The sequence below is a fragment of the Dermacentor variabilis genome, chromosome 2, assembly GCF_050947875.1.
Source record: "Dermacentor variabilis isolate Ectoservices chromosome 2, ASM5094787v1, whole genome shotgun sequence".
NCBI classification, from domain to species: domain Eukaryota; kingdom Metazoa; phylum Arthropoda; class Arachnida; order Ixodida; family Ixodidae; genus Dermacentor; species Dermacentor variabilis.
This window is the reverse complement of record NC_134569.1, coordinates 182,939,254-182,956,575: the sequence shown is the minus strand read 5'-3', so window position 1 is coordinate 182,956,575 and position 17,322 is coordinate 182,939,254. Positions and strand designations below refer to the sequence as shown.

Below are 17,322 nucleotides of genomic sequence, written 5' to 3'. Positions count from 1 at the left end.
TGCGAAATGCGAAGGTTGTGGGTTCGGTTCCCACCTGCTGCAAGTTGTTTTTTCATCCACTTTAATTTCCATTAATTTATCGTTTCCTTATTTCATTTATTAAGCACAAGTAATTTCCCCTGTGTTGTCCTTCGTGTCATTGTTTGTTGGCTTATGATATGACTAATAAATATCGGGCCCCTCTGTTAACACCCCTTCTTCTCGTTGATTCCACTGGAAAGGAATTTTTAAACTAGAGCCAGTTTTGAGTTAAACACAGTCAAACTTGCCGTACAAATGCACTGTTGTGCCACTTATATCTTCGAAAAAAAAAAAAAGATGCCTTTTTTTAATGCATCGAAACTCGAAGGTTACTGGAGCACCAATGATTTCGTCGCAAGCTTTCGTAATGCAATCTCGAAAATGTCATCATCAAAATTCGTTTCAAGTGGATATGACTTTATAAGTCACCGGCTACAATCAGTAAATTGTAATATATGGCTTAACGTAATGAGTAAAAAAGGTAATTAGAAACATTTGTTATATTAGTCAAATAATCGCTTTCATTTTTTGAGCAAATAATGCCTGCCTTGCGAGTAATCTAGCTCGTTTAGTATAATTATGCTACGTGTTACGGGGGGAACTTTTAAATTTCTGTTAACCATAAAATAATACACCCCGTATAAAGTACCATTTACAGTCATTTATTGAGATATGCGTGCCTTTTGAATTTTAATCCAGAACTACAGGAGTTGTTTGGTCCGCAATGTCTTTTGACCGCCGGTGCTTTCGCGTGGCCTGTCTTACGCGCGTTGTTTGTGTCGTGCCATTGCATGGAAAGAACGTAAAGTTGGGGGCACAAACATAACGTTGACGATATGAATAAATAACTAAAACAACTATAGGGGGCTCGCGTAATGTCAAACGGAAAGAAAGGCATGGCCAGGCAAGAAGACATCGTATTTATGGGAATGTTACTAACCAAGGTTGAAAACATATGGAGCCAAAGACTTAATGCGTCCAGCCAGCCAAAGACTTAATGCATCAGGCATTAAACATGAAATGTTTTTAGCTCCCGCTGTCAGCGACCTTCAAATGACCTTGAGCCAAAAGCCAGAGCCGTTATCCGGGAACTCAAACGAGAACATCCGGGCAAGTTACCAGAACAAAACGAGATCATCCGGGCAACCAGTCAAAATTTAAGAAAATGCCGTCTCTGACCCCAAACCCGTTGTACAGGACCGCATTACATATGGTAGTTACTGGCCAAAAAAGTAAAAAAAAATGTTGCGTCCGTGTTCTTCCTGATGTTCGTTCACAATATCAATCAAGCTGTAACTTCTTGTACGCTGAAGTTTCATTTGTGATTTCCTATAGCGAAGTTAAGAAAGCAGATACAGGACACTATACGCGTCATAGTCATCGTTGGGCGCTGAGACGGGGTTGCCTCTTCAACACCAGTGGTCCGTGAGTTCCGCGGCGCTGATTTCGCGCCGGCTCGAGAGATGGCATCCAGAAGTACATGTTGCTGGGCTAGATGGTTCATATTACTCAGTAGACCATGAATATTCATGATCGTTTGCGCTAAGCGATCATAAATATTTATGGGCTACAGAGCAATCCAGAGATGGCGCCACCCTTTGTGACCAACTCGGCAGCGTCCGGTGCGCCGCGGATGGCTGTTTGGCCGAGGCGACACTGGCGAGTGAGGTTCAGTTCAAAACAGGTTCGTGTGCTGTGGCGTGATGTAGTGTGCCACTGCGAACATGCACTATACGCACTTTAAGATTGTGGCTAGTATCATCTACAACAAATCTGATTTACCGGTAGCCATTTCATGCTTACATATACTCTCGATTACGGGAGAGCCATAATTTTTTATAACCAATCTTTGAAAAGAGTCATTGAAACCTGTATATTAAAAGGCCACATATGCTTGAGTAAGGAACAATAATAATGGAAAATTGCTTTGCACGTCCATTGCAGCTTTAAGGCGAGAAATCGGAGAATGAGATCGGGCGTTAGTGTACTGCCGGTTTACGACTCTCCTGCAACGTTCCGAGAATTTCTTTTTGAACTTAATGGCGAACAATAGCCAGTATATTGCACGTACAGGCCATGTGCATGCTGCTACATTCTCTTCCATGTAGCGTCTTCATATATATCACAGGTCTTAGAAAGAAGCGCGCACTCTAATCGCTAAGCCAAGAACCAAAATGTTGGCTGTTCAATTAAACGATGCTTGTCTGTATCGTTGTGCTCTGAAATGCTGCGTTTCAACGAATGGTGAGAAATATAAGCGAATCGAAGGGCTAGAACTTTTTGTTACTGGTTCTTACGCGGAACAAAAGGAAATGTATTACGCTATTTACATTTGGTGCCCCCCCCCCCCCCCCGCATACTCTTCAGACCTATTCTATCACCCTTCATGGCAGTGCGCGTCCGTCTACACAGTGCAGGAGACCCAGGCAAGCGCAGGAGCTCCGACCAACTTCGAGTGGGGCGGTCTCCACCGGTGCAGCGCGGTTTCGGGCGCCACCAGTAGGGGGGTTACTCATTCACAATATAGGGGGTGCCCAAACACCTTCTTCAAAACAAATGCGCACGTAGGGAGTGAACACGATTGCGAAATTAGACCGTAGGCCCCGTACTAGCCGCAATAAAAGCATGTAGGCTTGCGTAAATGTAACTTGTGTATTTGGTTTCATCATTTCTGCCGCCCTAGTGCCAATGCAGCCGAAGCACAAGACGTTTCAGGTGCTCTACTGCGGATGCTGATACAGCCTACCCATTTAAAGGGAACTTTAGTATTTCGTGCCCCACTTTAACACCTGCATTTACTTCCTAGCCATAGTTCTTTCTTCTCCTGCCTGTATCGCCTCAGAAGCGATGCAGGCACCTAAATACTGCTGTCGCTCGCCGCTTCTTCTCGATTGGCTTCAGCCGTTGTTCATACTGAAGCTTACCTTTAGACTCACGAGCTTCAGGTGCTCACGCTTTTCTGTCTACTCATATCACCTCATTTGTCGTGCTATCATGCACGCCTCTTGCTATATTTTAGCGGTCGTACGTGAAGGATCAGAGCGGATAATGTTTTAGACATGTTCAATCTAGAACCCATATTGAAATGTGCAAATGCAGAATAATCATGGTGCCATTCCCACTTAGCAAGACATCCGCGAATATCACCAGTTTGACATTTCCCGATCAGGTCTAGTTATTTTTAGCAAATAACTACACCTGAGTCGGGAAATTGCAAAATGGTGATATTCGCGGATGCCCTACTAAGCGGGAGCGGTGTCATAATTATTGTACTTCAGTTGAGGACGAGTTCGTGGTTTTGTAAAAATTTTTCACTGGAACACGAATGTCTTTTGACGCGTATTTTGGGGAAATCTCGGAGGTGGTTCGGGGTTGCGGAAATTAAAAATTTTATTCAATGGAAATTTGTAGTTAGCTATCCGAACGTGACAATTTGTTGTGGAGGCAAAGTGCGCTATATCTGACACTAGAGTTTGAAAAATATATTCGGAAAATAAGCATACACAGACATGGTGAAGTCGAGAAGAAGCCGAACCGACGAGCAGCGAGTGTTTTCAGGTGCATGTATCGCTGCTGTGTGTACAGAACACACCAGCGCATTCCGCTTACATGCTATTCCTAGACATACAGCAAGCTTTCGATTCAGTTCCGCATAAGGCGATTATTTTCGCTCTTGCAACCGCGGGAATTTCGGCTCGTCTGCTCCACTTTGTGCACAATTTTCTATCGGAGCGCCGCATGAAAGTGCGTGTCGGAGGAGTAACTAGTGAATACCGAAATGTGAAGTGCGGTGTCCCACAGGGCAGCGTATTATCGCCGCTTTTGTTTAACACCGTACTCGCCGCGCTTCCAAGTCGTTTGCCTCGGGACACTGACTTCCCTGTGAGCACAGCTGTCTACGCAGATGGCATTGCTCTGTGGATAGGCGGCCCTTCGCACCTTGGTCCGCGGCTTCGTGCAAGCTTGCAAAGAGCTCTAAACGCTACTTCGGAGCACTTGGGTGAAGTTGGCCTGCTCATATCACCTGCTAAGTCGGCTGCAATAGCATATCACCCTAAACAACGTGCTCGTCGAACAATGAACCGACTGCATCTTGACGAAACGCCTATAAACTGGGTGCGACAACACCGTTATTTGGGGTTAATTGCGGATGATCGCATCTCTTGGCGTCTTGTCGTTAAATCTGTACAACGCAAATCGCACTCCCTCCTTAAGTATGTGGCCGCCGTGACTGCTAGAGGTGCTGGCTGCGACAAAACAACGGCTCTTCAGGTGTACCAGTCATCTGTACTCCCAGGCATGATGTACGCATTACCAGTTTTGAACATACCACCTAGTTTGATGGCCCAACTGGAGCGAGATCATCGCGTTGCCCTTAGACTAATGCTTGGATTACCTCGTGAGGCGCAATCACTCACTGAGGCGCATCAATCACAATCATTACAATCACTCACAATCATTACTGACTGAGGCGCATCAGTTACCCCTGAGGCTGTAAGCAGACCAGAGACCTCTGTATCATATTGAGCGTCTGCACCGCGCATGGAATGGTCAATTGCTCCTTGATCGTCTCATTCACTGCCCGTTATCTCGCATGGGAAAAATGGCGGCAATATTTATGATTATCACTACCATTTCTGAACATGCTGCTTCAGATACGTCGCCGCCTCCAAAAGATATCACGAAACACGTATTCCCCATTTACCTCACAATCCCTGACATGCACAAAAAGTCTGATGTGCCTGTTTCGGCAATATTCCGATTGGCTCAGTCTCACATGTTCGAAAAGTTTCCAGATTATCTTCAAGTATTCACAGATGCATCTGTACACAACGACGGTCAAGGCACCTCTGCAGCTTTTTTCTGCTCTTCAACGCAAGTACGGCGTATCTTTCATATACCTCATCCAACTTCGTCAACAACTGCGGAGCTAGCAGCGATTAATGTTGCACTGAAATACGTGCAAGAGGAGTTAACTGCATGGAAGGTTGCCATCTTTACGGACTCCCGTGATGCCCTTAGCAGGCTACAAGGCAGTGAGATTGATTGTCCACTTGTGCGCAGCATTAGTGATTCTGCGAACAAAATTACACCACGTGGGGTATCTCTCGTTGCTCAATGGATACCTTCACACGTAGGATTCGCGGAAATGAAGAAGCTGATCGGCTCGCTTCAACTTGCGCTCATAACAACTGTGACTGCACAGAAATTTTGTGCAAGCTTGATGACGCTCGTCTGCTGATTCGTCACCACCTACTCAAGCAGCATACAGATCAGCGCGTCGCAAATGGAACGTTCCCACCCTGTGTTCGCGGTAGAGGCTTGCCTCGTCGCGCTAGAGCACAACTACTCAAGCTGAGGGTTCATTGCGTGAACGTGCACAAACGTTTATAGAGACAAGGACGTGAAGCAAGTCCATTGTGCACGTCTTGTGGCTGCTGCTAGACACTTCAGCACTTTATATTTGAGTGTCCCGCTTTCAGTGCGCAGCGCATGTCGCTAGTGAGAAACTATTATCTCCTTGGACTGCCGTGTGCGACACTCGAGGAATGTTTATGCCCCAGTGGTTGTGCGTCTAAACGTGATCAGGCCCATCGCGCCCTACTTACCTTTCTTGAGGTAACTAAGGTTCACGTTTGTAGCGTCGAAATTATTCTATTCAACATTCTCTAGTAGCGTGACCTTCAGTGACCGGCCCTACTGTGTGTGATCTGTACTGTGTTCTACTTTAGGCTTTAGATTTGTCCTGTTGCTCTTCCTTTCCTCTTTGCTCCCCTCCTTCCTATCTTCCATTTCTGTGTTGCTGTCACCTCCCTTCAGAAGAGTAGGCAGGCGTTGTGCCCCTTCCGGTGGCAGGTGCCAGCCTGCTCCTTACTTTTCCTTTCCAGTTAACTGTGTATATTTGTTCAAAACAAATAATAATAATCATCATCATCATCATCAGCCTAGTAATTCATAATAAATACAGAACACACGCACCACCCATCGTGGTGGCATAGTCGTTTTAGCGTAGCGCTGCTAAGCCTGAGAGCGCGGGATCAAATCCCAGTCGCGGGGGCCACCTTTCGATGGTTGCGAGATGCAAAAACGCCCCAGTGCCATGCATTGGGTGTACGTTAAAGAACACCAGGTCGTCACAATTAATACAGTTCCCTACTACGGCGTGCCTCATAGTAATCACATCGTAGTTTGGGCACGTAAGATCCCACATTAAACATATAAAAAAATTGGAGGACGCTTAAGCTTCGCCTTCAAGAGTGGAACGCGACAGCGTTCCCGTCGACCCGCCAAGGGGTATTGGGCTACGGCGCAGCGACTACGCGCCCCGCATCGGACGCGGTGAGCGTCGAGCAACGCAGCGTTCGGCGCGACAACGAAATGTGCGCCTGAGCAAGCGACGCACGCCTGAGCCTTAGAAACAGCTCGTTTCTAAGGCAACACCGCGTTCACTAGAGGCGCTTTTGTACCGCTCTGAAGCATCGAAAGAAAAAAAAAACTCGTGGCTCAGTGGTAACGTCTCCGTCTCACACTCCGGAGTCCCTGGTTCGATTCCCACCCAGCCCATCTTGGAAGTTGCTTTTTATTTATGAAGTGCCTGCCGTGATTTATCGCTCACGGCCGACGCCGCGGACGCCGACACCGACACCGACGACACCGGCTTTTCTGCGACACGAGCTCCTTAACGCTATCGCGTTAAAAAAGAACGCAGTCACGCGCGCGCGCACATACACGCACATACAGGCACACCCACTCCGAGAAAGAGAAAGAGTCTGAAAATCTGACTGATATAGACAAATAAATGCCTTTTCTAGGAGATTGCTGTGCGCGCAACGGCTCAGTGATTTTGCGCTCGCGGATTTCAATCTACTAGAGGTAACGCGCTCCATGGCGATATTTAGAGGGGCCTGAAGGGGTCGGCTAACAGCAGACGAGAGCCGGCGTCGTCTGCTGTTAGTGGTGCAATACGTCACAATGAGACGCATGGTAGTGGGAAGGCGGTGTGGCGTGAGAGTTGAGCAAAGAACTTACCCAGGCAATTGTGGCTGCCTGCCACTGATATATAGCAGCTAGAAACTACAGCATGGATACTACCGTAGCTACCGCACAGACAAACGAACGGATGGACGGACGGACTTAAATCTAGCCCAGGGCAGCTCTGCCTTGCTCTGTAGTGTCTACGTACCTGCTCCGACTGCCCTCCAGCCTCTCCTGATCGCCCTAGCTTCCAGCCCTGGCAGCCTTCCTGAATGTCTGTCTGTTAACCTACACTGCAGCTAGCGTTTCAACAAGGGGACTTGTCTTCCTCAGGTTACTACCGATTTGTTTTCCTGCCCCGGCGGAGGGTAGGCCTCTTGTCGAAATGATTGCTCCAGGGACATGCCCCGTTTGACCACTGCCGGTGACTTCCACTTCCTGTAAACTTCTCTCTTGTTTGCTAGCACGTCAGCTAAATGGATGAAGAGAGTCTCTGCATAAATACAGAATAGAAAGTGAGACCTACCTTCTGTATGTTTACAGGAGGCTGGCGGCGCAACAGCGTGTTGGCGAATGTCGCTCCGAGGGCCGGTTCCAGCAACGCGTAGCACGCGAGCACCGGGTCACCCTGTGCGTGCAGCCGCGACAGCTCGTCCAAGGGTCTGGGCAGCAGCGGGGACACCGACACGAGGACTCGCCACGCCACCAGCGTGGCCAGACTTGCCCTGCATTTTGTCATCAAATAGTGAAGCGAGCGCTTCCAACGAATAGATCAGCCACGACACGTCGAGGGCGCTTTCGTAGCTACGACGGAATACGAACCGTGTGACACGCACTCGACCTCGTGGCGGAGCACTCAACAACACAATGACAAAGCTAGCAGGTTGACTATGGTTGAGGTCAGCTTTGCTTGCTATTCCCAGCCGGGCCTTGGCATTGAATCTAATACTGACATTTTTCTTCGGTACCTCTTTAAGATATGTTGAATAAGGCGCCGTGCGCTGCGCTGAGTCATTTCTGTGAAATGACTCCTTTGGGAATCATTGTGATTTGGAAAGAAATACTCGACGTGAACAAAAACAATGCATGCATCTATCTCAGAAATGTGACTTTCAGCAAGTCTAATCATATAATTTGTCGGCTTGGTGCCGCAGAAACGTATATTTGATTTTGCCATATAATTCACGAATGCTCATGAGTTGAATCGAGTTCATTGAAGCCTCTGTTCCGTATCTTCGCACGCAAAGCCTGCTACCTAAGCAGCAGAGAACCTACCTGAGGTTGCACAAGAGTGATCAGCTAATCAGTGGCCACACTTCATACAGTTAATTACAAAGTCCGAATAAATCGATGAACAGCGCCTCCAACCACTTAAGTTTTAGCAGTATATGAGAAAATGCTCAGACACGTTGCCAAAGGCTTCATTGAAAGTTATTTTCTTTATTTGTACTGGTATTTTGTCGTTTAAAAGCACGAATCATAAAAGTGTCACTTCAGTTTTAAAAATTGGATGAAGAAGAGTTACAATATTCCCGATAGGCCGATTTCTGGAGCACCATGCCCCGCAAAAGTGCCGTCTTATGGATGTCAGCGGAAGCGTAATGAGTATGCGACATGTATATATTTTTTTCATGCATTAAGAACGAATGAAAGGCTGAGTAAGCGACGAGTGCGGTGAGATGCAGGGCTCTGGCCTCTCCAGAAAATTTCCAACCAACTAATTCTTCTCCAACAACGAAGTGATACTAGCGCGAAAGGCGTCTGAGACAAAGAGTTATGTGGCTATGAATACGCTGCTCGCGGCGTATAGCGCTTTTTAGATACTCTAAAATATAGGCACACTGCGCTATACCAGGCAATACTGCGAAAACGCTGGTCAACATTGCTCTCTATGCGAGGTTTACCCGTTCCCTGTATTTGCATTCATTTATTTGTTTGAACAGGTACCTACATCACCCAACTGGGTATTATCGTAAAAGAGAGACGGTGGGTTAATGTCACGAAGATTCAAAGATAAATGCAGTCCGGAGTGAGATGTGAACACAGTTGGCGGATAAAACAGTTAATTAGAGGCGCAATTCACTAAGCTGCGCCGTTCGTACGCAGTTTCTCAGCCAAAAAGTTCTTACGCTGAGATAAGGGTGCAACCGAAGTGGCAGCGCATTTAACTTATGGCGTCGTGTGAGAACGAGGAGGAAGGGAAAGCTTGGATTGAACGACAAGAAATGAAAGAAGTGCAGTAAACTGATGACATGATTTCACATCATGCATGTGTAATTGAGGCTATATTCTTACGGCAAATCATTGCAGACTGCCTATTCGACATCTTCCCTTTCCGGGCGTCTGCTACCGCGCTAACAAGCGCAACCGCGCTGGACCGGTCACTGCACCGCTATCAAAAGAACTGCAGTGGAAGGGTGACACATTCTTCTCAGAGAGACAGGACTGATGGTCACATGGTGACATGTTTGGCGCAGAAAGAAACACTCAGTTCTAGCAATTGCCGGCCAGTTCTGCCAGGCTAACCCCGCCACCACCACGACCACAATATCACAAAGTGACTAAATGTCTCTTTATTTCGATACTAACAATGGAAGTGAACAAAAAGAAAGCTCCATGCGTGATAGTTCGTGATACATCAAGGGAAGGGGGCCAGGACTTGTACTTTCGTCGATATTGTATGTGATCACGCTGCACACGGTTGCAGGTGCGGTTCTAATGTGGCGCATAGGCTCATTATCAGCTCCCTCGGTAGCCAGTACCATCTAAGGTGCTGGTAGACGATGTCGTCGACCCCCAGGCGACAAGGAAACGCACGCTCATTTTACATAGGATTGTTTTCGAGGGCACAGAGAGCCAGTAAAGTAGCCCTGAAAGTGAAATACAGAAAAAAGCCGGCGCAACCGACATTCCCAGTGTTATGACCGAAAACTTCATTACACATAACATCAAGTTTCGCTGCCTATCGCACTTTGACATCGTATCCGCGTTCATCGCTTCTTCTTAGCTTCTGCTCACATGATAAAACACGATGATGGCTCGTGCCAGGCCTGGAGTTTCTTTTGCAGTTTCAGGCGGCCGCATTCCAACAAAGACGAATTGCACAAAGGCGCGCACACATCAATTTCGCAGGCCGGTAATAAATCATAGGTTAGTGATGTCAAGGCCTGGAGCTCCTAACTATGATATCTGTCATAGACGCAAGTGGAATATCGAAGAGGTCAAGGAATGCATCGATATCATCGTGATGCTGTGCGCCAAGGTTTCATCAATTTGCTAGCCTCATAAGAGCACACGCTCAAGTGCACGTCAGAATATTGCGCAGCACCGTACACTAAGCACATAGCGGTTCGATATTCTAGCTGGTTTAGGGTGAAATCGGTTCAATTCGTCGATCTTGCGACACTGACGCACTTTGTTCGGAGCAGTCCCTGAACGATATTACGATGTCAAGGTGGGGGTGGCGGTATCCAAGCGACAGCCGACGCTATTCTGTAAACATGCGAATGCGGTCTCACAGTACGAACCGAGCTGCGGCTCAAGAGCAACAGTTCGTTCAAATTTCGGACGAATTTTGGACGTTAGAAAACGTCATCAGCGTACTTTTATGTTCACTGCAGGACGAAGGCCTCTCGTGGCGATCTCTAATTACCCCTTACCTGCGCTAGCTGACTCCACGTTATGCCTGCAAATTTCCTGATTTCATTACTCCACCCAGTTCTCTGCTGTCCACTCGACAGCGCTTACTTACTCTTAGCATCCACTCTATATTTCCAATGGATCACCGAGTATTTGCACTATGATTTACGTGGTCTGTCTAGCTCCTATTTTCCCTCTCAATTCCAACCACCACTAGCCCGTTTGCTTTCTCATATACACCGCTCATTTGCCCTCTCTTTGCGTTACACCTAAAATTTTTCGTTTCATCGCTTGTGTGAGCAGTCCTCAACTTTTACACAAGCTTCACCGCTGACCTCCAAGTTTCCTCCCCATATGATGCTACTTGAAGAATGGAATGACTGTGCACTTTTCTTTTCAAGGTAAGCGGTGAACTCCCGGTCACGATTTGTTAATGCCGGCCGTATGCACTGTGACCAATTTTCATTCTTCTGTAAGTTTCAGCCTCATGATCAGTATTCCCTGTGAGTAATTGACCTAGATAATCTTACTCCTGTGCACACTCCAGAGGTTGACTGCCGATCATGAATTCTTGCTCGATCGACGGGTTATCCAGCATTACCGTTGCCTAATACATATAATTCTGCATATTATACTTCAACCTATTTTCACACTTTCTCGTTTAAGGTCCTCAATCGATTGGTCCAATGTGTCCTCAGCGTTGCTGAACAAGATAATGTCATCGGCAAGCAGAAGGTGGAGATATTCGCCGTCGATTATCGCCCTTAATCCTTCCCAGTCTAATAGCTTGAATACATCTTGTAATGATGCAGCGTATATAATTGGCGAGATTGTGATCTGCTGGCCTGACCGCTTTCTCGATAAGTATTTTTCCACTTTTCTTGCGGGTAATTAAAACATGTGAAGCCGGAACTATCAGTGAAGCGGAGTGGAAGCCTGAGAAGTCGCGGATACGTGCGCTGTGGCTGAACGTAAATATGGAAGTTACACATAAATGAACTAATTTTTGAGCTGTCAGCCGCCTGTTGCAAGCGCCACGGCCTCGATGTGCAGTTCATTCAGTCGTTCAGTACAATCCGTACTACATACACTCACACCGCTAATTACATACAAATATCGTAGCTTCGTCTAAACGCACTGAATTAAGTGATCGAACTGTGAGCTGCTGGGAAAGAGCACAAGGCCGCATAATTCGAGTGACGTAAATGCCGATCTTGCTGATACAAAGCATTTTAGTGAGCGCGCCTCACGTTGTTCATTTCGTGATACCAGGCCACTGTGACCGGCTTTTTCATGACATGTTGATCTGACTACTGCGCAGCAGGGGCGGAGCACCGTACGTCTGTCGCCGGCTGGAAGGAGATTCTTGCGCTGAATTCACAAGCGCCTATGAAGGGTTTCTTAAGTAGCAGGAGGTAACTATAGAAATAATGTCGCACGAAGTGAGTGAAAGACGTGAGTGACGTCATTTCGGCCAGGACTTATGTTAGTCTGGGGTTTAGAATAAACGTCAGCCAATCATCAGACGACGATGGCTGTGGTCTGCGGTCGCTTTTCTTTGTCGGCTGGTCTTCCCATGGCCTGTTACCTGTTAGGCTTTCTGCATGCAAAACAAAAATTTAGTGGAGTCTTCATTTGCGTTATGCGGCGCGCTTTTTCAACAAAAGCGCGCAAAACAAAAGCGTCTCCAGTGATACGCGTCACAGTATGGTTATTTAAATATAAATGTGCGTTCGTTCGTGCGTGCGTGCGTGTGTGCGTGCGGGTGCTTGTGTGCCCGTGTGTATTCATGCGAGAATTGTTCGCTTCGTTCGTGAGGTGTATTTTATTTCACAGCATCACTCTTCAAGCAATCCACATGATTTTCGTATCAATGGTGGCACGTGATTTTATTCGCAATTTCTTTTTTTTAATGTTATCGTACTGACGTACCACTTCGTATCATAGACACGATTGCCATCCGTCGTACGCATACTTTGGTTCACACCGTAGGCCACATCATGAGCAAAGCCATGGGCTACGTCACTGCGACTTAATGCTGAATTAAAACTATGAGCTATATAATAGAAGGATGATGCTAACAGCACGGAAGACGACAGCGAATTATGCAACAACAACAAGTTTCGATAATAAGAAACGTGTAAGCGTTTTTCATTGTTTCATATCGCATGGAGAATTATAGCCTCGAAGCATAGGAAAAATTTATCATCCGAAGCTCTATCAGCAAAAGAAAGCTCAAAATGAAAGAAAAGAAAGCGAAAAATAGAAAGCGACAGACGTGCTCAGAACACATCAATGTCAAGCTGAACAGCTTCAGGGACGACCACTAATCTTCTGTTTGCGAAGATATAATGGAGTGTCATGACGAGTATGAAATTTCAGCCATTACTCGCATACAGAAGCACAGTCTACCAGACATTAGGCAGACGTGTGCCGCGCAGCATTAATATTGCTGCCTTCCACAGCAGCGCACACTCAATACATTATGCACTAAAACAGTTCAGTACACTTTGAGATAACAAGCAGAGCGTGCCACAAAGATAAAAGCACGCGCCATCCTCGGCTATTGGATGTGGCCACTCCTAGGCACGAGGTCTCGCATTCCGTGGCCATGGAGAATTCCCCCAGCCCACGACACCCTGCAATAGAGATTATCCCACCACGTACAGCAAGGTCACGCATCAGTTTTACCTTGGTAGGAGTGTTTATCCACTCCCACAGAAGGAATTGACCAAAGCACACCCTCAGACTTTTGAAGACGGGGATATACCTCAACCCATTTTTATTACGCTCGATCTATCCAGACACGTATACTAGCAATACCTGCCCCTAGTGTGGCGATTCAGCTAACTTAGAACACACGCTCTGGCGATGCCCCTCGTTACGAGGAACAGACCGAGCAGACTAATCAAGATGAAATACTTCACTGCGAAGCCCCGACTACGGGGACCAAACCTGGGCCGGCCAGAGAGCCCACGATGCAGCGGCCAGGCTCGGCCTGCCCGTCCATACGTTTGAGCGGTTCGCTGCACGATAATCGCGTATCTCAGGACTCTCAAGTTTTTCCATCCATACATACATATGGCCAATCAGCCGCCACAGCGCGTCCCAACGCTTACCCGCATAAGTTCGAGTGGCGCAGATAGACATAAGTATGTTCGTAGGACTGCTACAAACCTATCGTAGAAACTTCTTCTTAAGCCGTCATCTGTGACGGCTGTTTATGTTTTATGAATCGACTTACACTCACTATTGGCGGAGGCGCTGAAGTTTGCATCTGTGTTACGCTTACATATATATATTTTTTTCGGCTGCAGAGGTCGTATTTGCAGCGGGGGCCATTGCAAGCTTGCTCATCTTAGGAACAGTTTTAGCCTTGTGAATGCGCTTATTTCGTAAGAATTTTCTTAGGCCAAAATTTGTTCATAAGTTCGCTTAGTGAATGCCGCCACAGTTTGCGTATTAAAGTATCTGATCTTAGTATTTCTTATTGTGCTTACAGAAGTACATGCTACTTTAGTAGTGTAAGAAAACGAGGTGGTGCAGTGACACTGCATTCTGGTACTGAATTCCACTGGTGCAGTACAGAGGCTGAAAGGACGGATAATGACAAATTACATTGAGGAACGTTGAGAACATGGTATAGTAGACTTGACACATGAGTGGCATATTAGAAGTGTTTTGTGTATCGAGAATGGACAGTAGGATTTCAGTTCGCACGCTGAGGGTAGTTTTAGCAGACCAGTGCTTGGGAATAATTTCAACCAGCTCGGGTACTTTGACGGGCATGTAATTCAATGTACGTGCGCGTTTCAGCATACCGTCGCCACCAACATGCGGCCTTCGAGGCTGGTCATCGACCCCGCGACATCGTGCCTGGCCAGCAACAGAGAGCAATGACCGACGTGCCTTTGAGCTTATTGGTACGCGTGCATTTGACTAAATTACTCTGAAATCACTATATCATACCTACGCCATTCGATGAAAAACCATATGTTAGATATTAGCACTTAAGGTATCGTCTTACGCTGCCTGTCTCTGTCCAGCATTAGTGTCGTAGTTACGGAGTATCAACCAGCCCGAACGCATACCGTGTAGAATTTGCCGTCGAGTTTGTTGAAATACGTGAAAGGGCAGGTCGCTCTCTCGGCTCACCTCGAGCTGTTTCCAAATACGGGCGCCAGGTGGCGCAGGAAGTCCATGGACCTGACGAGAACGTACACATCCTCTCCGAGCGACGACTGCTTGACCCCAAACAAGGTTGACAGAAATCCCGTCCAGCTCCACTGACAGGGGACAAAGAAAAGCCCAAACCAGAACAGAAAGAATTTTTGCATCTTGACATGCTTATAAATATACAAGCTCAAAGAGACGTACCACAGAGAAAAAAATGTCAAATGCTACTGGGATAGTATAAACGAAAACAGTGGTTACAAAACTGACACGAGGTTATAGGGGAACTGAATGGAATATTTATTTAGTAATTTATTCATATGTTTATTTACAAATACTGCAATCGCCCCCATCCCCAACCCTCAAATTAAAAGGGGGATTTTTGCAGGGTGTGATTACAAGATAGAAAAGAAAGTGCAGAATGATCGTAGCATTACAACACAAAAAGGACATGCATCAATTGCACGCCGTCAAATATAACTGAAAACAATTTGCTGGCTGAACCACAAGGAAAACATAGTCAGGGAGGGCTGTAGTGCGACTTTGTTTGTGAGTTTATTGCAGTCAGTTATTGTGCGAAAACAAAGTATTTTAAAAAGTTATTACGACTAGAGAAGGGCGTGATTGCGATTGCGAGCCTTTCTCTAGTAGCATACGCCACACAAAAAGAAAAACGAACGTTGCGAGATGTCGATATTGTAACGACCACGATTTCTGTTTTTCTTTGTGCAGGAATTACAGCCTCAAAGGCTGATTCGTTTGAGTTAAATTCAGAGGCAGGGCTTTACTCATAGCGGCGCTTTATTTGATGTGGGTCCAAAATTTTTATGCAGAAACCGTACGTGCTGCCTTTTTTTTAAACGCCTTTGATTCTATCAATCTAATTTTTTGTAAATATATACCAGATGACTGACGCGTAATCTCAGGTTGGCTGTGCAATTGCATTAGATGCCAAAAGGCAAACATCGTGAGTATTCAAATACAGCCAAATGAAGTTCGGGATATGGATGTGCAGCATCATCCCCCCAGCCGTACGTGTAACGTGGACAAGATGTCTTTCTTTGCGCGGTGCTACTTGCGCAACTATTTTCGAAAAGTCACTGTTGACTACCCTGGAAAGGTCGACAATTTCAACGGTCAAAAGTGAGCTGGTGAGTCGTTAATACTGAAGAAGTACTTCAGTATTAACAAAACAAGTTTGTCCATAGTTCTGAACTGTCTCTGAAGATTGGTTTCTCGCCGATTCAAAGTGTACCGGCAGTGAGAAGTCTGTGGGAAATTTTCAATGAACACGTAATGCGATATGTGCATATATCGATCGTCAGAGATTAGGCGTCGAAAACAGTTGGTGTTTTATCCACACTATGGTACGCACGAGCGGAACACATGCAATTGAATATGTATAACTCACTGTTATCGCGTAGCGATATTTATTGCGTTTTATTAGGTGATACACATCGTCCTCGAATATATAGAGGTTCCACATTTACTGCCAAAGAGAACGGTTCGCAAAGTTAGTAGCGTCTCACAGTTTGAACATACTGGGCCCATCTTTTTTTCAGCACTTCACGTTGCGCCAATTCGCAAATCGTACGAAGGCATCTCGAGAAAGCGTTAGAAATCCCGCATTAGGCAACACCTGTCTAGCATTCGAGGGCTGCCAAAGCTGGAACAGAAAATGAGTGCTCACAATGTACACTGCTCAGTGCGATTGAAACGCGATACTCGGGGAGCGCATGGCTGCCGGCGGTTTTTGCGCCATCGGTTTGCTCAGGGGACACCGATCTGACGCATTGCGGTAAAGATGAAAGCCATGGCATTTGTGGAGCATTTTGAGTGTACTTGCCCTCCCCCTTGCACTCGCCCCCAGTGTTTATCCAGCGGTCACTGGCGGCGCGCAAGGTGCCGGCCGCGATGCGCTCAGAGTGCCCCGTTTTGATCGCTGAGCACAGTATACGCGCGTGTCGGGTTTGGCTGATTTCAGTGACGTGAACTAATGGTAGCAAGAATTTTACGGTAGAATTTTCTGTCTCTATTGAACCACACATCCCCGTATTATGCACAGATAATTGCTATTTACTTACTACATCCTTTACTGCATCATATACCGTATTTGCACGATTCTAACGCGCACGTTCTTTTGAATAAGGGTTGCTTTCAAGTTTGAATGCGTGTTACAATCGCAACTGATTCTACACAAATAAAAAAAGAACTAATCCTCACCAAAAAATGAAAAGCTCAATGCAGGGTAGCTAGCCACGTTGCCGTCGAACGGGTCCGTATAAAGAAAGTGACGTCCGGAGACATCGCAAGGTGCGTCCATGGTGCGTTGAATGCCCTCTCGCAGACGGTCGTGCACGAGCCAATCAAGGAGTGCGGCCTTTCTAATGCATTAAATGGAACTCAGGATGGTTTTCTGTGGTCGGTAGAAAGCGAAAAGGCGGTGTCGTCGGACTACAATAGCGACTAGCCGCTAAGGTTATATCGCTAATATCATCTCAACGCGGTACGCCT

At 46.5% G+C, this 17,322-nt stretch overlaps 1 protein-coding gene across 1 annotated transcript in view; it reads right to left on the bottom strand.

Moving 5' to 3' along the window:
* LOC142570586 (neprilysin-1-like) overlaps positions 1 to 17,322 on the bottom strand; it is a 98,186-nt gene that overhangs the window by 49,066 nt on the left and 31,798 nt on the right. The window contains exons 9-10 of the mRNA XM_075678957.1: positions 14,791 to 14,921; positions 7,523 to 7,721 (exon numbers count right to left, since the gene is read on the bottom strand). Coding sequence (XP_075535072.1) covers positions 7,523 to 7,721; positions 14,791 to 14,921 — 330 coding nt within the window. The remainder of the gene's footprint in view (positions 1 to 7,522; positions 7,722 to 14,790; positions 14,922 to 17,322) is intronic.